This window comes from Cyrtonyx montezumae, unplaced genomic scaffold, assembly GCF_038088225.1.
Source record: "Cyrtonyx montezumae isolate F1298 unplaced genomic scaffold, pur_monq_1.0 scaffold_50, whole genome shotgun sequence".
Lineage (NCBI taxonomy): Eukaryota > Metazoa > Chordata > Aves > Galliformes > Odontophoridae > Cyrtonyx > Cyrtonyx montezumae.
Genome location: NW_027072057.1, coordinates 887,961 through 909,767, shown reverse-complemented (window position 1 = coordinate 909,767; position 21,807 = coordinate 887,961). Strand labels below are relative to the sequence as shown.

General features: G+C 39.8%; 1 protein-coding gene across 1 annotated transcript; it reads left to right on the top strand.

Annotated features, from left to right (window-relative positions):
* Positions 1-1,184: 1,184 nt before the first annotated feature.
* On the top strand, positions 1,185-20,646 carry LOC136056435 (myosin-1B). Its single transcript, XM_065748631.1, has 38 exons — positions 1,185-1,403; positions 1,483-1,626; positions 1,724-1,880; positions 2,439-2,466; positions 2,563-2,677; positions 2,757-2,849; positions 2,969-3,032; positions 3,119-3,217; positions 3,315-3,418; positions 3,513-3,651; positions 4,579-4,697; positions 4,797-4,946; positions 5,854-6,024; positions 6,736-7,045; positions 7,823-7,896; positions 8,183-8,270; positions 8,357-8,474; positions 9,029-9,152; positions 9,238-9,374; positions 10,062-10,317; positions 11,160-11,402; positions 11,508-11,684; positions 11,771-11,916; positions 12,005-12,095; positions 12,182-12,571; positions 13,193-13,319; positions 14,027-14,145; positions 14,446-14,642; positions 15,055-15,238; positions 15,317-15,482; positions 15,667-15,791; positions 15,996-16,304; positions 16,448-16,651; positions 17,492-17,617; positions 17,707-17,877; positions 17,964-18,068; positions 18,292-18,387; positions 20,364-20,646. The coding sequence occupies exons 1-38, from the start codon at positions 1,200-1,202 to the stop codon at positions 20,514-20,516; spliced, it is 5,823 nt and encodes a 1,940-aa protein (XP_065604703.1). The 5' UTR covers positions 1,185-1,199; the 3' UTR covers positions 20,517-20,646.
* The last annotated feature ends 1,161 nt before the right edge of the window (positions 20,647-21,807 follow it).

Genomic DNA, 21,807 nt, shown 5'->3' with positions numbered 1-21,807 from the left:
ATTTTATTCCAAGGAAAAGTCTTTAATGAGAAGTCCTAATAATACTAGCTGTCTGCATATCAAGTGTTCTCATCCGGTTCTTTATTGTAGGCAATGGGGTCTGAAAGACACTAAGCAGAAAATACAGAATAGGGCTGTCACAATTTAAAAATGTGGAATATCTACTGAGAGCAAAGCCATTCCTTTGAAAATGCAGTAGTAGAGTAAGCCTAGTGTTCTTGTAAAAAATAATAATAATAATAAGGGAAAAAAATACTGAATGGATCTCTACATTAGCAGAAAAAAAAGTGAAAGAAAGCATCCATTAAATTGTATGATACATATGCTGATGTGATACACTTAACATTTCATTAGCAACATGAACAGTGGGATTGGGTGTACACTCAGCAAGTTTGCAGATGACACAAAGCTGAGTGGCACGGCTGACATGCTAGAAGGAAGCGAAGTCATGCAAAGGCACACTGACAGACTTGAGAGGTGAACCCAGGTAAACTCCACGTATTTCAGCAAGGCCAAGTGCAAACTCGTACGCCAGCCATATTAAAAAAGTGTAGCTTGCAGTTCAAGGGAGATGATTATCCTTCTATACTCTGCTTTCGGGAGACCCCACATATATTACTGAATTCAAATCCAGGAAACACAGTGTAATAAGGAAATAGACCTGTTAGAGTAGGTCCAGTGGAGGTCATGAGCATGATCAAAAGGCTAGAAAAGGTCTCCTGTGAAGACAGTTGGAAAGAGCTGGGATTATTTAGCCTGGAGAAGAGAAGACTCCTAGGAGAGTCCTTATTTTGGCCTATCACTCTTTAAAGGGAGTCTACATAAAGCTGGAAAGGGTATCTTAGTCAGGAATTGTAGTGACAGGACAAAGGATACAAGTTTTAAACTACAAGAGGGCAGAGTTTAATTTGGGCATTAGGAAGAAATACTTTACTCTGAGACTGATGAGGCATCCCAGAAATTGTTCAGGGGAAGGTTGGTATGGGCTTCAAGCAACCTGGACTAGCAGAAGGCATCCCTGTCTATGATGACTGGAGTTTGAATTAGCTGTATTAACAAGCCAAACCATTGTATAATTCCATAGCAGACCACATTAAAAATCCCCAGTACTCCGTCAGGGTTTCTTCTATTGTTAACTACTCTAATGTACTTCAGACCCATACAGATACCTGCTGCATTACTGCCAATAAACAGAAACCATGGCTACGGATGCTGATATGGCCATTTTTGGAGAGGCAGCCCCTTACCTCCGAAAGTCAGAAAAGGAGAGGATCGAGGCCCAGAACAAGCCTTTTGACGCCAAGTCATCTGTCTTCGTGGTACATGCTAAAGAATCCTATGTGAAAAGCACAATTCAGAGCAAAGAATCGGGGAAGGTCACTGTCAAGACTGAAGGTGGAGAAGTGAGTAAAAGGCAATATGAATTTAATTTGCGCTCTGGGCTCTGAGCTGACATGCAGGGATCTGTCTTTTCTTTGTCAGACTCTGACTGTGAAGGAAGACCAAATCTTCTCCATGAACCCTCCCAAGTATGATAAAATCGAGGACATGGCCATGATGACCCACCTCCATGAACCCGCTGTGCTGTACAACCTCAAAGAGCGTTATGCAGCCTGGATGATCTACGTAAGTACCACCAGCTCTCTTCCTTGGGTAGTGTAGCTGGGGAGGACCTCTGTGCCAGGCTGAGTGGAAGTCAACGTGCTGTGTCTGTTCCTCGCAGACCTACTCGGGCCTCTTCTGTGTCACTGTCAACCCCTACAAGTGGCTGCCGGTGTACAACCCAGAGGTGGTGTTGGCCTACCGAGGCAAAAAGCGCCAGGAGGCCCCTCCACACATCTTCTCCATCTCTGACAACGCCTATCAGTTCATGCTGACTGGTGAGTGCCTGGTCTCCTTCAAAGCAACCCAAACTGAAGAGCCTCATTGCTCTCACTGGAGTATGTGACAAGCCAGCAACAAACACCACAGAGCTGTATGACAGCAAGTTAAGGAGGAATTAATTTTAAGACAAATTGTACCAGAAACATGCATAGATTCAGCACTGTGTGCTATTATACTTTACTGTACCAAATCCTACAAAGTAAAGCCGGACTCAGAGTTTGTTATTATTTTACAATAATGGAAGAGAAAGAGGATGTATTACTGTTCTATACAGTCCTTTACTTTGAACACAGGTAGGCATTTTGTCTAGATTCCTTGATGAGAACTGTGTGCAGGGCAAGAAAATACACAGTCTGTGTGTGGACCATGTACCTCAGACAGCTGTATGCCTACATTTATGCTGCCACTGTGGGATATGGAAGCAAATCCATTTCTTTTCTCTGAGAGTTAGTGTTTGGGCTTTCTGAAGGAGCTCCAACTTACAGCTTTACTTTTAAGTCAGCTCAGTGCTACTCAGGATAATGGCTAAAACTTTCTTTTTGCCTCTTTCACAGACCGTGAGAATCAGTCGATCCTGATCACGTAAGTGCGCTCCGTGCTCAGGTCCCTGTGGGGCTGCCTGTGATGGGGACCTTCTCTCCAACTTCACACTCTCCGTTTCTCTGTTTTGTTTGACAGTGGAGAATCCGGTGCAGGAAAGACTGTGAACACTAAACGTGTCATCCAGTACTTTGCAACAATTGCAGCTAGTGGAGATAAGAAGAAGGAGGAGCAGCCAGCGGGCAAAATGCAGGTGAGCTCCAAAGAATAGGACCCTGCAACTGTCAGATTGATTTGTGAGCTGTAGCATACCAAGAAGATTTCTGTTTCAGGGGACACTCGAGGATCAAATCATCAGTGCCAACCCTCTGTTGGAGGCTTTTGGGAATGCCAAGACTGTGAGGAACGACAACTCCTCACGCTTTGTAAGTTGTTGCCTGCCCTAAGAAAAAATGACTCTTTTCCTCATCAACACAACAACTGAAATATTTTCAGAGTCGGAGATGGGAAGGTGGATCTAGGTCTCATTTTTTTACTCTTTCAGGGTAAATTCATCAGAATCCACTTTGGTGCCACAGGCAAACTGGCTTCTGCTGACATTGAAACATGTAAGAGACTCTCCAGGCCTGATTGATCGCGTTCCTTCTGACCGTCCTTGGTTCTTGCGCTAACTTTCTCCTACCGTCCTTGTCAGATCTGCTGGAGAAGTCCAGGGTCACCTTCCAGCTGAAGGCAGAAAGAAGCTACCACATCTTTTATCAGATCATGTCCAACAAGAAGCCAGAGCTAATTGGTAGGATCTTCTCCGAACACAGTACACTGAACAATATTTTTCATTCATTTCCACGCCAGTGCTGTTTGATCCGTACGTGTTTTGTCCTTCTTCTCAGAAATGCTACTGATCACCACCAACCCATATGACTATCAGTATGTGAGTCAAGGAGAGATCACAGTGCCCAGCATTAATGACCAGGAGGAGCTGATGGCCACTGATGTAAGCAATGCACAGACGTTTTCTTGGTCGGATTCTGACCTAGAAGCAGGCATAGTACTTACATCTAAGTATTCTTCAATTCTTCCTTTGTTAGAGTGCCATTGACATTCTGGGCTTCACTCCTGATGAAAAGACAGCCATTTACAAGCTGACGGGGGCTGTCATGCACTACGGCAACCTGAAGTTTAAGCAGAAGCAGCGGGAAGAGCAGGCAGAGCCAGATGGCACAGAAGGTATTAGCGCAATTTATACGGAAACACTTGCTAATACAGGCAGTAATTGCTGTTCAGACTCATGGACTCAGTCCATCTTTTCCCCTGATGCTACTACTGCAGCGAATAAGAGTGTCCTAAATAGTGGTCTTCCTGGAAGAACACAACTCCATGGGAGACGCAGACTACTATGAAATATGCAAATAGAAGGGCCAGGGAATCCTAACCACACTTCCATTGTCTGACATAGCACTAGTTAGGCAGAAGAAAGACAAGGGGTGCTTCTATTTTGAATGGCAGCTTTCTACATCTGGCACACAACCGGGAGCCACTCCACTCACTGACGTTCACGTACCCAGGCAGCTATGATCATTTGTCATCAGTGGTAGGCACCTCCTGAAGTTGTTGTTTCCACATAAAAATAACCCAGAACCCTGACGCTGCTCTGCCCAAAGGCCTGTGTATAGCTCCTGCTTAATAGGGAAAATGTAGTCCTGCTATGAGTGCTTTAGGAGATACCATATTTGTACATGTGGTGTAATGCTTCACTAATCTTTCTCTCTAATGACAATAGAATTTCAATGACTCTAATAAGTACAGCATATCTCGCTACCAACCTGTTTCCTCTTATGTTTGTTCAGAAATAGTAACATGGCAAAAAGCTATGAAAATGGCCTTTTGTCTTGCTAGCCACTTCAAACTTTGCTTGAACATTGTTAATTCATTTGGAAACATTTTTACATTCAAAAGTCTGAACTGGAAAAAAAAGTAAAACATAAGAAAAACAACCAACGGAAAAAAGCACACTCAAACTGTTATCAAGAGAGGGTACAAATCTTGTAAGTCGATGATTCACAGTATGTGAGATTTATGCAGAAGCCATTCCAAATTACTAAAAGATACATCTACTGGGGAGCTAATACTTGATCCTGTTGTGTGTTTGTTTAGTTGCTGACAAGGCTGCCTACCTGATGGGTCTGAACTCAGCAGACCTGCTCAAGGCCCTGTGCTACCCCCGCGTCAAAGTTGGGAATGAGTACGTGACCAAGGGTCAGACTGTACAGCAGGTAAGAAACAATTTTTGACAGAAAATACATGTCATGAATAAAACCATTGGACTTCTTTTCTTATCATGGATGTTATCTTTTTATCCTATATGTTTTTAGGTATATAATTCGGTGGGTGCCCTAGCAAAATCTGTCTTTGAGAAGATGTTCTTGTGGATGGTTGTTCGCATCAACCAGCAGCTGGATACCAAGCAGCCCAGGCAGTACTTCATTGGTGTTCTGGACATCGCTGGATTTGAGATCTTTGATGTGAGAGGACAGTCTTACAAGTTTAATGGAAGGGACATTAAGAAAACGGAATAATTCTTTTTTATTTTTCATTATGGATTTCTTAACTCACAAAGTACTTAACTTAGAAAGGCTCTGGGTTTGTTGCATGCAGCAATGAAAATAGCACTAAAACGTGCTAATCGGAATGTATAAGGAAATTGAAACTTGTAGTCTTGAATACTTTGTTAATGCAGAAGCTGGATTCTCTCTGAGTAGACCATTATTATAGCCAAATCCAAGAAGGCAAAGGATAACTAGAATTTTTGTGTAAGCTCTGAATGTTTTCCAGTGTTCATAAACATGTTCATGAAGGGCTAGGGCTTGAAAGCATAAAAAGTACAGAATACTCCAGTCACCAGTCCAGGTCCGCATTCATCGAGGATCAAGATGCTCAGAGGGTTGGAGCAACTCTCTTGCAAAGGAAGACTGAAGGAGCTGAGCTTGTTCAGTCTGGAGAAGATAAGGTTCTGAAGAGAATGCATTGCAACATTCCAGCACTTAAATGAGGCTTATAAAAATGATTGAGAGTGACTTTTTACACAGGCAGGGAGAAGGGGGGATGGTTTTCAACTAAAAGAGGGGGAAGAAATTCTTTACTCTCAGGGTACTGAGACACTGGAACAAGTTACCTAGATCTCTTGTCTGTCCCTTATACATGGATATGATCAAGGCCAGGTTGGATGGGGCCCTGGGAAGCCTGATCTAGTGAGTGGCAAACCTGCCCACAGCAGTGGGTTTGCAACTAGATGATCTTTAAGATCCCTTCCAACTCAACCCATTCCATGATTCTGTGAGAACTTAATGGGTAGAAAGAAACATACTAGAAAATCTCATGTGTTCATTGAATTGAACTTCGCAAGGAAGTAAATCTCCCTGCATTCTGCAGTTCAACAGCCTGGAGCAGCTGTGTATCAACTTCACCAATGAGAAGCTGCAACAGTTCTTCAACCACCACATGTTTGTGCTGGAGCAGGAGGAGTACAAGAAGGAAGGCATTGACTGGGAATTCATTGACTTTGGGATGGACCTGGCTGCCTGCATTGAGCTCATTGAGAAGGTATTTGAGCTATTTGAGGTATTTGAGTATTCCTGCACTTAACAGTTTTTCACATGTAAAGGAATTTTTCTATGCTAATATGTAGCACCCAGAGTTGATGCAAGACATGTATATATATATATATATATATTTTTTTTTTTTCTGGTCAGTGAGCCCTGTATATTCACCTTCATGTGTCTGATTGTGAGGTGGTTTAGTTGTACCTTACATCACTACCTGTGGGATTTGGTCAAGTAGTACATATTCAGAGGTTGGCAAAATTTTCAGTCCTAGTCACAGTAGTAAGTCAGTTTTACAATTCAACCTGAAATGCTTCTATTCTTTTAATGTATGCTGAGTGAGTAAACACACAAAACAGTTTCTACTTTAATGTTTAAAGAAATTTCCTATATTGTTAAAAAAAAAAAGCATTTATGTAATGTCTTATGTAATTTCTTAGCTCTGACTGCTGATAATTTCATTCATTTTACTTTCTGTCTTCAACTAACATGCACAACATGAATGCTTACATGCTAGATCTTTACTGCATTACAACCTTGAAACGTCTGGATGAACTTATTTTCATATAAATGATGAAACATCTACTAACAATATTCCATATCTGGAAAAAAAGATTATACATTTGTATCGCCATTATCTTCCATTGGTCTTTCTTATATTACCTCTCCTTTGTCCTCACTTTCATTCTTTATATATTGGTATTATCCTCAGCCCATGGGCATCTTTTCCATCCTGGAAGAGGAGTGCATGTTCCCCAAGGCAACTGACACCTCTTTCAAGAACAAGCTCTATGACCAGCACCTGGGCAAGTCCAACAACTTCCAGAAGCCTAAACCTGGCAAAGGCAAGGCAGAGGCCCACTTCTCCCTGGTGCACTACGCTGGCACAGTGGACTACAACATCTCTGGCTGGCTTGAGAAGAACAAGGACCCCCTGAATGAAACTGTTGTGGGACTGTACCAGAAATCATCTCTGAAGACACTGGCCTTACTGTTTGCCTCTGTTGGTGGGGCAGAAGCAGGTAATTTGTTTTAAATAAATTCTACAATAATAAATGAATAAATATTTCCAATAACATTTTGCAGCATATTTCAGATATATATATATATATATATATATAAAATAAATGTAGTACTTCTATTTTCATAAGTAAATGTAGCTAGTATTCCTTTGATCCCTAGAGTTTAAAATATATGGAAAACAAGATTTTTGTATAAAAAATGTTTCTTTGAATAATAAAAAATTTGTAAGTCCAAAATCTTGTCTGTTCTTTAGAATTTAGTCACTCAGACTAATAAAGGATATTACATTTTCCTACAAACTTTAATAAATGTGTTGATTTTAAGATTAAGACAGCCACATTAAAGAGTTTACCAAGACTTGCTGACACACCAGATAATATAAGAGGCATTCCCAAATACTTCAGTAAATTATATCAAACCAAAAACAATCGTGCTACATTTATGTGTAATTTTAGATGTGAAATACTTAAAGACTCGTAAGTTGTTGCATTTGCTGTATTCATTCATGAGTTATTTTCTTAATTTTGCTACAGTACAAGACATTGCATTTATTTCCTGTTTGCATTTTCTTTACTTGTATTAAGAAAAGTCATTAGATATTCTTCCGCTATCATCTGAAAAATGCTATATTAAAACTGTAAACACTGTATGTATTTGTTAGTTTCTCTCATATTACTGCAGCTTCTTTTATCTTAAGTTAAAAATATATGGTTTTTAAAATTCTAACCACGTTTTTGTTATTCATTTCTTTTAAAAAAATATATATTATTTTTCAGACAGTGGTGGCAGTGGCAAGAAAGGTGGCAAGAAGAAGGGGTCTTCTTTCCAGACAGTGTCAGCTCTTTTCCGGGTACTGTAGAATAAGCATTATAAACTTTATGACATTGTGAAAAAGATACAGAAAAATTAATACAGGAAAAAAAGGCTTTAGATCAATCTAACATATAAAATATGTATATTCAGAAAGAGTAAAGGCACATGTTTCATATCAAAGAGTTCTCATCAAATCATTGGAAGAATTACTGCAGAACTGACAAAAAATTCTTTTATGATCATGATCTTAATGCTTTACTCCATATAATAATGAGACTGTATAAGTAGCATTTTATAACATAATCTTTGCTTTTGCTCTTAAGGAAAATTTAAACAAACTGATGAGCAATCTGCGAAGCACACACCCCCATTTTGTGCGATGCCTCATTCCCAATGAAACAAAAACACCCGGTAAGAAGTTCAGGTTCAGACGTGTGAGAAATTTGTTCTTCTCGGTGCAGTACAATGAAGTACCAATTAATAATTTAATTTGTTAGGTGCCATGGAGCATGAACTTGTGCTGCACCAGCTGCGCTGTAACGGTGTGCTGGAAGGGATCAGGATTTGCAGGAAAGGATTTCCGAGCAGAATACTTTATGCAGATTTTAAACAGAGGTCAGACTCCACTTAATTCACTGTTCACCATATCTTTAGTAAATAAATAATTTCTATGTCCTAACTGTTTTAAGTACTGTGGATTTTATGGAAGGGTCTGTAGACTAAATTCTAGACTAAATTTTTGGAAAATTAAATAAAATCAGGCATTTCTTCTTTCTCTGTATCAACTGGAGAGCACAGTAAGAGCATGTACTACTATTATTTTGGATGAAGAATTGATTCTCAACCCCATGTTTTGTTCTTGCACATAGAGTTCTCATTTGAAGTTAAAGCATTATGACTTATAAAGCATGGGAAATGTGCCAGCAGTTATCTATGAAAAGCAGTATTAATTCTGTGTAAAGAACTTCCGGTCTAAGGAAAGTGAATGCTTTATTCTAAAAACACATTTATCTATGAAAATGTCATTTCTAAGAAACAGAGTGGAGTTGAAGCTTACTTCACTTCCACTCGTTACTTCTCTTGCAGAAAAACTTAGCAGTGAAATCAGTTTATATAGGTTTGACTGAGACTTCAGGAATCTGTTCTTCATATTCTACTTGCTTCCACAGATACAAGGTGCTTAATGCCAGTGCCATTCCTGAGGGACAGTTCATTGACAGCAAGAAAGCTTCTGAGAAGCTTCTTGGGTCAATCGATGTGGACCACACCCAGTACAAATTTGGTCATACCAAGGTACAAATACTGCTTGACTGAAGTGCTACGTATCTGTATTTTGTAGTACCTGAAAATTATGTGCAGTGACATTCCCTTTCTCAAGGTGTTCTTCAAAGCTGGGCTGTTGGGACTCCTGGAGGAGATGAGGGATGAGAAGCTGGCACAGCTCATCACTCGCACACAGGCCAGGTGCAGAGGCTTCCTGATGAGAGTGGAGTTCAAGAAAATGATGGAAAGAAGGTAATATATAACTATATATATATATAGTTATTTACATATATATAGTTATATATATATGCAATTATATATATATATATATATATATATATATACAGTTTATCTGTGGATGTATTTGGAAGTGTACACTGACAGTAAATGAGTATAAAAATTTTAAGTAAAAATCCACTATAAAGCCCTGTTTTGGGAAGAAAAAATAATTATATTAACTTATGTCACTCTTTAAAGTAATTTTTACTAAATTCTTTAAATTTCTAGAATTGAGATATACAACCTAAAATAATTGTAAATAAATATGGTAATAATTATAATTACAAATAAATATAAATTATAAATAATTTATTTACCATTATAATCAAAGGGGAGAAATATATAGCTCTAGCACAGGAGAAGCATTCTCTTCCCTTAGATAGCTGTTAAAAAATGAATTGAGTCCCATTTTGGAGGTGCTCCTTTTCTTTGGCTATAAAAGGGGGTCAAATATCTGAGCTTCAAATCTGTTCATAGAAATTGGCCATCTGTACATCAGAACATTTGCTTCACATATTCATAAAATATATATGTTTGTGTGTATCTAACCAAAGATAGCTCTCTTTATTGTTATATAGACAGTAAATTATGTATTAATTCTAATTATGTATTACACATTATAAAATATGTAAGATAATATATATTTTCAAATCCTTTCAGGGAATCTATCTTCTGTATCCAGTACAATGTTCGTGCATTCATGAATGTCAAGCACTGGCCCTGGATGAAGCTGTTCTTCAAGATCAAGCCCCTGCTGAAGAGTGCAGAGTCTGAGAAGGAGATGGCCAGCATGAAGGAAGAATTTGAAAAAACCAAAGATGAACTTGCCAAGTCTGAGGCAAAGAGGAAGGAGCTGGAGGAGAAAATGGTTTCCCTGCTGCAGGAGAAAAATGATCTGCAGCTCCAAGTGCAGGCTGTGAGTATTGCTAACGCTTTGGTTCACATAATGCCTTATGTGAAATTATCACAATTGTCTCAGTAACAGATGTTATTCCAAATTGGTATTAATTTAAACAGCATATTAATAATTATTATAATAGGAAGGATAATAAAATATTAATTATTAAAATATAAAAGAAGAAACACACAGAAAAGATTAAATACATAAATATTAACAAATTTTCAATTAATTACAGCAGTTGGTTCCTTACACTTTTAAATCAAGAGAGAATGGATCCATTTCCCAAGTAAATTCTACAATTTACAGTATGATATTTCAAATCATATATAACATAATAGCGATAATTATGCCTCTAAATTGCCTGGTATGGTAAAAACTGATAAATGAAGGTAACTTGGAGGTCCAGTTAATACCTTAACTTGGGGAATTACAAAGGCGTTCAATTGGAGTAAGAGTGGTTGAGAGTGGGAGGCATTTCTCTAGTATTTTTGGAACCTGCCTCCTCAGGAAAAACACTGGTAAAAATGGTCTCCTCTCCTTCTTCCTGGGAAATAAAAGGATAGTGGCAATGATCCCCTCAGAACGGTCTTTACAGAAAAAGGATTAGAATTAGGATTAAACTGTCCACAACATTTCTCAACATCTCTAACTATATCCTGACATTTAAAAATATATATTCTTTTACCTTTTCTGCTTGAGACACTTCAAAATAAATAAATACACTAATAATAACATGTTCTAACTATAAATATCATCAGAAAGCTGCAGTGAAAATAATAATACCTTACATGTTAAAGAATGGAAAAATAATGACTGATATAACAAAATGTTGAAAATTTTATTCAAATCATGTACAGGAAGCAGATGGTTTGGCTGATGCTGAGGAAAGATGTGACCAGCTCATCAAAACCAAAATCCAGCTGGAAGCCAAAATTAAGGAGCTTACAGAGAGAGCAGAAGATGAGGAAGAGATGAATGCTGAGCTGACAGCCAAGAAGAGGAAACTGGAGGATGAATGTTCCGAATTGAAAAAAGATATTGATGACCTGGAGTTAACTCTGGCCAAGGTTGAGAAGGAGAAGCATGCCACTGAAAACAAGGTATGAGGCAGAAGATATCACTCACACTCCAGAAAAGAGCACTGTGTTGTTACGGGAGGCTTTTACCTATTAGCTTTAATTACACTTGCTTCCTTCTTGTCAAAGGTGAAAAACCTCACAGAGGAAATGGCAGCCTTGGATGAGAATATAGCCAAGCTGACAAAAGAGAAGAAAGCCCTCCAAGAGGCCCATCAGCAGACACTGGATGACCTGCAGGCAGAAGAGGACAAAGTCAATACACTGACCAAAGCGAAAACCAAGCTGGAACAGCAAGTGGATGATGTAAGCAAAAAATGCATACAGCTATTATAGGACAGTTTTGCAGATAAATACAGCTGGCAGAGCACTGATAGTCTTATTCTGTTTAGCTGGAAGGGTCCCTGGAGCAAGAGAAGAAACTGCGCATGGACCTTGAGAGAGCTAAGAGGAAACTTGAAGGAGATTTGAAAATGACCCAGGAATCCACAATGGACTTGGAAAATGATAAACAGCAGCTGGATGAGAAACTGAAGAAGTAAGAGTGGTTGTGGGACACCTGAATGCTGGGCAGGGACACTTAGGAGTTTTGTTCATGCACTAACACCATTTATCTTGTACAAAAGGAAAGACTTTGAAATCAGCCAGATCCAGAGCAAAATTGAGGATGAGCAAGCCCTGGGCATGCAGCTACAGAAGAAGATCAAGGAGTTGCAGGCAAGTCTCTGGTCCTTCCCTTGTGCCCTTCAGAAAACATCAGCAGGAGGAGGACATGCATGTAAAGGGTCCTTGATGTTCCCTAGGCCCGCATTGAGGAACTGGAGGAGGAAATTGAGGCAGAGCGAACCTCTCGGGCAAAAGCAGAGAAGCACCGGGCTGACCTCTCCAGGGAGCTGGAGGAGATCAGTGAGCGCCTGGAGGAAGCAGGAGGGGCTACAGCAGCTCAGATTGAGATGAACAAGAAACGTGAGGCAGAATTTCAGAAGATGCGGCGTGACCTCGAAGAGGCCACACTGCAGCACGAAGCCACAGCTGCTGCCCTGCGGAAGAAGCATGCGGACAGCACAGCAGAGCTTGGGGAGCAGATCGACAACCTGCAGCGAGTCAAGCAGAAGCTGGAGAAGGAGAAGAGTGAGCTGAAGATGGAGATCGATGACTTGGCCAGCAACATGGAGTCTGTCTCCAAAGCCAAGGTACTGAAATACTTGTTTACACTAATTCAAACTTATAAGCAAACATTCACATTTTAAAGTGGATGGTAATCATATTTTAGGATAAACAGTTGTCTTTTACAACTTGAATTTGTGTTTACAATTTCAAGAGTACCGTAATAACGCATTGCATCTTTTACCTGAAAGCTGAAACATTTAGCTGATGCACCTAATATCATCTATATAGAACTCATTGCTTGATTCACAGTAGAATTCAAAGTAAAAATATTTTAATGAAAGATGCTGATGTTAGCAGGTTTTTAGTTCTTTCTAAATTATAAACTGCTTCAGTCAATTTCCTTTTTTCCTATTATTTTATTCCTCCACCCTAAAATACATCAATTGCATAGTAAGTAAATGCAAAGCAGAAAATTAAAGTAATGGTACAGTGCACCGTCATCCTTTTTGTGTATTTTAGAAAACTGAGTCTATGTTAATTAATTGTACAAATATTGGAATAAAGGATGCAGAAATATAGAAAAACATCAGCTACTTGACATATAGTGACTTCACAAACATCATTGGCTTCATTTTTATATCTATTCTTGAGATGTAAGATGTAATTATGTTAAACCACCTTTGTTTTATTCTTCATGCAAACAGGCAAATTTGGAGAAGATGTGTCGTTCCCTAGAGGATCAACTCAGTGAGATTAAGACAAAGGAAGAGGAGCAACAGCGCACAATTAATGACATCAGTGCACAGAAAGCTCGGCTACAAACAGAATCTGGTAAGATATTTGTGGTTTTTAAGAGAACACAGTAAATAGCCAGGAGTTAAAAAATATGGGGTCAAAAAGGGGTCATAAAGATCTAGGGTCTTAACAGAAACCAAGCTGAACAAAAGCCAGCAATGTATTCTTATGACAAGGAAGAATAACAATATCCAGAGCTGCATTAGGAGGAATGTTGGCTGCAGGTTAATTGGGTAGGTGGCCCTTTCCTGTTATACAGCACTGCTAAGGTCATAGCTTGGAGTGCTATGTCCAGTATTACATTTGCCAGTGTCAGAGTTGGAGATATTCAGGAACCAGTCTAGCACAGGATCTGTACAACTATTAAGACACTGTAATGAGGGATGAATTCATCTAAACTAGCCTTCTTCTCTGTTTGCCAGGAGAAATTCAGATGTCAGGAATATATACCTCTACACATGCACTATTTAGTACTCATGTAAGCTCAAGGTGACCACTAAATTTAGTGCAAAAAAAAAAAGTTAAAATAATCAAATAATAAACAAGCAAGACTGATGAATCTCATGTTCTGACTCCAAAATGAACAGTTTACTCAGAGATATGGATGAGGATCAGTGATTAATATTCAATGAGAGGAATTTTGTTGTTTAACAAAATAATTTCCATGTGTATTTGATTACTAAGAATAAAAAAATCATTTAATTCATATTTAAGTTCAGTTACTTGACTGCAAACTGTCTCAGGTGAATATTCACGCCAGGTGGAGGAGAAAGATGCTCTGATTTCTCAGCTGTCTCGAGGCAAACAGGCATTCACCCAACAGATTGAGGAACTCAAGAGGCACTTAGAGGAGGAGATAAAGGTGAGGAGGTTTTCCAAAATTCTGTCTTATCCAATGCATCCCCCAGACCAAGAGGTGCTTCAGACACATCTATAATTACAGAACCATGACACTGAGAAGGAAAAAAACCTAAAAAGATAGTTATTAAGGTGCAAGTTATTTTATCTTCATAATACCTCCCACTAATCCTCTAAGATGTTGCAAATTCCCAGCTAATTCTTCCTCATTCAGTATATTGCCATTATTATAATGGAAGAATTATACACTCAGGGCATTTCTAAAGAGATTTCTATTCCTTATCCTACTAAAACTTCTCCCCAGGCCAAGAATGCCCTGGCCCATGCCTTACAGTCTGCCCGCCATGACTGTGACTTGCTCCGGGAACAATATGAGGAGGAGCAGGAAGCCAAGGGTGAGCTGCAGCGTGCCCTGTCCAAGGCCAACAGCGAAGTGGCCCAGTGGAGAACCAAATATGAGACGGATGCGATTCAGCGCACAGAGGAGCTGGAGGAGGCCAAGTACGTGAGAAAGTGGGAAAGGTTGGGAGAAACTTATAACAGAAAACTATGGAGACCGCTGAAGTATTTTCAGGAAGAAGATAAGGCTGTATTTTTGGATGGGGTGATGAGGAAAATGAAAATATAACTAAAAGAAAATATGCATTAGGAAAAGAACCACAGCTGTTCAGACAGAGTAGAGGAAATGCACTAGAGTGAATAACAGAGTGAACAGCACCGTGATTTACTAAAGCCCAGCACAGACATGCAGTCACAATGACTATCTGGAAGAGGTTGTACATGTGCATAAATGGGCATCACACTATGAAGTGGCCATGACTACTTCCTGAAAAAGATATTGGTTGCACACCACAGTCACCCACAAACCTGAGAATTTGCTTTCTCACTGGGAATTGTCATTACAACCTCCCAGGAAGAAGCTGGCACAGCGCCTGCAGGATGCAGAGGAACATGTTGAAGCTGTGAATGCCAAATGTGCTTCCCTGGAGAAGACAAAGCAGAGACTGCAGAATGAGGTGGAGGACCTGATGATTGATGTGGAGCGATCTAATGCTGCCTGTGCAGCTCTGGACAAGAAGCAGAAGAACTTTGACAAGGTACTGTGGGCTCCAGCCCCGTGTTTCCTGGGCAGAACATGATTGCCACATCCATACTCACGCCCTGTTGCTCCTCAGATATTGTCAGAGTGGAAGCAGAAGTACGAGGAAACGCAGTCTGAGCTGGAGGCCTCCCAGAAGGAGTCTCGCTCCCTCAGCACGGAGCTGTTTAAGATGAAGAATGCCTATGAGGAGTCCCTGGACCACCTGGAAACGCTGAAGCGTGAGAACAAGAACTTGCAGCGTAAGTGCATGGCCTCTTGCTCTTACAGGACTTTCTCACAAGTGTGTCTTTCCATCTCTCCACACATTTGTTTGCCAGATCTACAAAGATTTCTTCACCTTAATGTGCTAGGGCTCTACTTTTTTTTTTCTTTTTTTTTTCTTTTTTTTGCATATTACAATATAGCTTATCTTTACTTGCACAGAGGAGATTTCTGACCTCACGGAGCAGATTGCAGAGGGAGGAAAAGTGATTCATGAGCTGGAGAAAGTGAAGAAACAAATTGAGCAGGAGAAATCTGAACTTCAGTCAGCTCTAGAGGAAGCTGAGGTACTCAGAACTATTTATTTTTTGAATTTACGTTTTGGGTCACCCTACTTGTAAGAAATTTGTAGTCACTTCCAGAAAGACAAGGATGAGAGCCTGTGCATAAAAGTGTAGAGATATTGTCAGAAACACTGCATTTCTTTCTACTTGAGCATCATGTTCAACAATCATTTTGTAAATATTTAATTCTCATCTATTCTTTTATAGGCCTCCCTTGAACATGAAGAGGGGAAGATCCTGCGCCTCCAACTGGAGCTCAACCAGGTCAAGTCTGACATTGACAGGAAGATTGCAGAGAAAGATGAGGAAATTGAACAGCTGAAGAGAAACCATCTCAGAGTTGTAGATTCCATGCAGAGCACTCTGGATGCTGAGATCAGGAGCAGGAATGAAGCCCTAAGGCTGAAGAAGAAGATGGAAGGAGACCTGAATGAAATAGAGATCCAGCTCAACCATGCCAACCGCATGGCTGCAGAGGCACAAAGGAACCTGAGAAACACACAAGGAGTACTCAAGGTATGTCAAAACTAAACCCGCACTCATTGATTTCTCCCAAAGGTAAAAATGTTTTGGTGATTCAACTCTTAACAGTTCTACACTGATGTGAAAATAGCAAAACAGGAAGAATATGCCTCCCAATGTTTCCTCTGTCTTACCAGGATGCACAGATACACCTGGATGATGCTCTCAGGTCACAGGAGGACCTGAAGGAGCAGGTGGCCATGGTGGAGCGCAGAGCAAACCTGTTGCAGTCTGAAACTGAAGAGCTACGGGCAGCCCTGGAGCAGACGGAGCGCTCCAGGAAGGTGGCTGAGCAGGAGCTCCTGGATGCAAGTGAGCGTGTGCAGCTCCTCCATACCCAGGTCAGCCTATAAATGTAACAAATATTCATACTTCTGCACCATACAAAAAACAAAAACAAAAAAAATAGGACCTGTTTGAATTTAAATGGCATTTAGTAAATTAGGTGTTGTAGTGCTCACAGTACAAAAAAGAAATACTAAAACTTTTCATCTGCAGATACAGCATAATTTCATTAGACTACAGTATAAATATTTGAAAAGTGATCTTTTAGCAAAGTCATTGTAAGTATTCTGTAGATTCTGCTAATTTACTTCCAGCAGCTAGATTGAAAATGGTAAGAAAAGATTACATTGATTTTCTTGGCCAGTATAAATCCCTTCCGTGTTGACTCACAAACTGTGAGGAAAAGTTTTATGGAGGACATTCTTGAATTATTGAAGTATATCACAGCCAAGGGAAAAAAAAGCTTCCCCAGCAGCTCCATTAAAACAGAATTCCATGAGACCTAATGGCACAGTTCACATTTAAAAGCAATATTTTGCAATGTTCTTAATTTGATATTACAAGGAAGTGGAAACAAAATGATGATGTTGATGCTCTTCAGCAGAACACAAAAGACAATCAACACCAAAGTGAAACTGGACATATTTCCCAAATTCAGAGCAAAATGTGAGAAACAGTTCCCAGAGAACTCACATAATTATGTGACCCATTTCAGTTTTTTAATGAGTATATCCCACTTGCTCTCCAGCAGTCTTCTGCCACTACTATTAATGAGATATTCCTCGTACAAACATTAAGAAAACCCTATAGTGGGTATAATAGTGGGTAAATTACTTTTTCTAAATACGATATGTTAAATTCACTGGAGAAAACACAGTATGCTTTTTCTTCAACAGAACACCAGTTTGATCAACACCAAGAAGAAGCTGGAATCAGATATTTCTCAAATTCAGAGTGAAATGGAGGATACCATCCAGGAAGCCCGCAATGCTGAAGACAAGGCCAAGAAGGCCATCACTGATGTGAGTTGAGGCACTCCTCCACTGCTGATTGTGAATGCATTCTCCCTCAGAATACAGTCACAAAATGCCTGTGATTCTTTCTTATCCAGGCAGCCATGATGGCAGAAGAGCTGAAGAAGGAGCAGGACACCAGTGCCCACCTGGAGAGGATGAAGAAGAACCTGGACCAGACGGTGAAGGACCTGCAGCACCGTCTGGACGAGGCAGAGCAGCTGGCCCTGAAGGGAGGCAAGAAGCAAATCCAGAAGCTGGAGGCCAGGGTGCGTAGGACTGGTATTTGTTCAAGCATGTGCAGTCCCAGGTCAGAGGTAGCAGGGAAGCTCCAACAATGGGTTTCTCATTGCAGGTGCGGGAGCTGGAAGGGGAGGTTGATGCTGAGCAGAAGCGCAGCGCTGAAGCCGTGAAGGGTGTGCGCAAATATGAGAGGAGGGTGAAGGAGCTGACCTACCAGGTAAGGCAGAAAAAGCTTTTTCTTACTCATCCTTCTCTCATGAATGTTGCATATTGACATTGTGATTTCTTCCTGTTGCTCTCTTTCACTGACAACGTTAACATGATTTTTCTCTTTTTCCCTACTGCACAGCCATGTTCCCTGAGGCATGTTACTATCTTTCTTTCAAATAGAGTAAGGGGGGAGGATAGGAAGTGTTACTGTTATTTGACTTTTTCTGTAGTCTGAAGAAGACCGGAAGAATGTTCTCAGGCTCCAGGACCTGGTGGACAAACTGCAAATGAAAGTGAAATCCTACAAAAGGCAGGCTGAGGAGGCTGTAAGTATTGCTGTCAGCAGCCAGTCTCCCTCTTGGCAGAACAGACATTTTGTGTTGACATTCTTCTCTCCCTAGCTCGTTTCAAGCCCTTAACGTTTATGATCTCCTGTTTGATTCTACTTGTCAGTGGAATAGACTTTGAATGGATCAGGCAAATCTTGCAGAGAAATGCATGTTTAGAGTGCTGGTCTCAAAGAAAAGAATTTGGCTTCTTTTAATATGGGACTCTCTGAGTATACTGGTGTGATGGGGACTGAGGAGATCAATCTATCAGAGGAGAGGAAAAGCATCTTCAGTTTACAGGCTCACCTAGCTGGTGAAGAAGGCTTTACACTAAAGTTGCTAGAGGAGTTGCCTCCATCTATCTGGCTCTTAAGGAAGTCTGTAAGGACTATCCTGGGAATGACAAGCTGTCGTTTGACATCAGTACCAGGGAAAGGTATGGAGCAGATCATCTTGAGTGCCATCACATGGCTCATACAAGACAATCAAGTGATCAGAAGTAGCTAGCATGCATTTATGAAAGGTAGGTCCTGCCTAACTAACCTTACCTCCTTTGACAAGATGACCTGCTTTCTAAAAGAAGGAAAGACTATGGATATTGTTTATCTGGAAAGCATTAGATGCTATAAGACACTGTAAAACATTTGATCATATTTCCTACAGTATTCTGGAGAAATTGGCTTATGATGTGTTGTACACATGTACTCTTTGAACTGGTTGAATGGCCAGGCTCAAAGAGTCCTAATTAACAAAGTTAAGCAGGAGAGTTGATCAACTTGAGGGTAAGAAGATTCTGTAGAGGGTTCTGGACAAGTTAGATCAGTGGATTGAATCCAGTCACACAGCATTCAACAAAACTAAAAGCCAGAATCTGCACCTGGGTCATAACAATCCAACAGTGACACAGGCCTGGGGAAGAGTGGCTGGAAAGCTGCCCAGCAGTAAATGACCTGGGGATACTCATCAACAGCCAGCTGAACATGAGCCAGCAGCGTGCAGCTGGCCAAGAAGGCCAACAGCATCTTGGCTTATCTCAGAAGGAGTGCGGCCAACAGGGCTAGGATTGTTCCTGGCAGTGGTGAGTCTCAAATATTGTGCTCAGTTTGAGGGCCCTCACTATGAGAAGGATATTGAGTTGCTTAAGTTCATGCAGATAAGAGCAATGGAGCTTGTAAAGCAACCAGAAAACAAGACATATGAGGAGCATCTAAGACAATTGGGGTTACTTAGTCTGGAGAAGAGGAGCCTGAGGGGAGACCTTTTCACTCCTTATAACTACTTGAAAGGAGGTTGCAGTGAGAAGGGTGTTGATTCCTTTTCTCAAGTGATAAGTGATAAGATGAAAGGAATCTGTCTCAAGTTACCAGGGAAGATTTAGATTGGATATTAGGAAGAATTTATTTATGGGGGATGGATTGAACAGGCATAGAACTTCAGGGAAATCAGAGTCCCCATCCCTGAATATATTTAGTCAGTATGTGAATATGGTACTAAGAGATGTGCTTTAATGATAGGGCTCTGTAGGTCAGATGGACAATTGGACTTGATGATCTTGAAAGGCATTTCCAACCTGAATTATTCTATAATTATGTATGTATTATTCAGAAATTTCAAAGTCCATTAGCACTTCCAAAGAGTCATATATTTCTGTCATGTATTATTAACCATCTAACCATTTAGCATTTAAGCAATTTCTTTGGATTCTCTGTAGAAATATTGGAGAGGATTATATGTTATCCCAGTCTTTGACTCTTTTTCTTATAAAATGACAAAATACCACAGAATGTCCAGTGTAGTTTTTCAGTAAGAAAAAAATACTATTAAACATTTAAAAACCTATTTTTAATTATTTTGTGCACTTTCTAAAGAAATCAGTATGAATTTGATAATCTTCTGTTAGTAAATATCATATCAGGAAAGGAAAATTGGAAATTACATTATTTAAATTTTCATATCTGATTTTCTTCCCCCAGGAGGAGCTGTCCAATGTCAATCTCTCCAAATTCCGCAAGATCCAGCATGAGCTGGAGGAAGCTGAGGAGCGGGCTGACATTGCAGAGTCACAGGTCAACAAGCTCCGAGCAAAGAGCCGCGAAATAGGCAAGAAGGCAGAAAGTGAAGAGTAGATGCCTCCAGTGGTGCAAAGTGAAAGAGAATTGCACAAAATGTGAAATTCTATCACTCTGATTTGTAATTACTGTTTAGTTCTTTATCAATGTCTAGATAATTAATACTTAGCTAATAAAAATGATAGAGATTTTCCCAAGGAAAATAAGAAGTTCACTGTTGTATTTTAATCATTATCCTGAATTCTTTTAAGGCTTCCATTTTATGTTATTTAAATTTTTAAGACCGCTATTTAAATGGTCTGTTCGGTTGTCCAGCTTCACTCTCACCATGGCATTTCACATAAGAATTCCTCAAGGGAGAAAACTATTATTTCTTTAGAACTGAATGTAACTCTCCCTTATAGTTTTGCTTTAGGAATATTCCATTTTAACCAAAAGGTTCTATCCAGAAACAAAACCTAATTACATCTTCTGGTAATCCAGTCTAATAATTGAGTATTGAATATGTCATGTAGCTTAATTGCAAGAAGACATTTTTTTCAGGTTAAATCTTTTCAATTCTTCAAGACTTTTGGAGGACATTTACACCTAACGTGAAAACTACTTTTAAATTTTGTTCACAAAATTGATATGCAAACAAACATTGCAAAGGCAGCAATACCAGCTATCTCACGTAGTTCTCTAAAGCTGGCTGTATATTCTAAACTGGGTAGACAGAGACTGCATAAAAGCAAACAATAATTATCCTTTTTAAGCCACTTTTACTTTTATAAATTCCAAGTATATTTCTCTTTAGGACAAAAACTCCTGCTTGGCATACTACTATTTTGTCACCTCACTTGCTTTCTTTTACAAATTGTTTTTGAACATGTTGTAAAGTACAGACATAACAAATATCTGCAGGATTCTACTTCTGAGATGCTTTTATTGCAAGAGTTTTTACCTATACGAGGATCTTTTATTTCTCCATAGGTGTTAAGTATTCACTGCAGGATATGATCCTGTACTTCAGGCTAAGCTGTCAGGGACAGACAGAGGTGCGAACAAACAAAATAAGTGCATCCAGATAACGCATTCAAAAAGAGAAAATCTATACAGAATTAGATAACATCATTCATACTTCTTAGCCATTGAACCAAGTCCCATCTTCATAGCCATTCCATAGGGTGGAATATACATTTGCATATACATTTTGTGTCCAGTTCTGGGCTCCCCGGTACAAAAAAGACTGGGATACCCTCAAAAGAGTGCAGCGGAGGGCTACAAAGATGATAAAGGACGTGGAACACCTCTGTTTATGAGGAAAGGCTGAGAGATCTGGGTCTGTTCAGCCTTGAAAAAAGAAGAT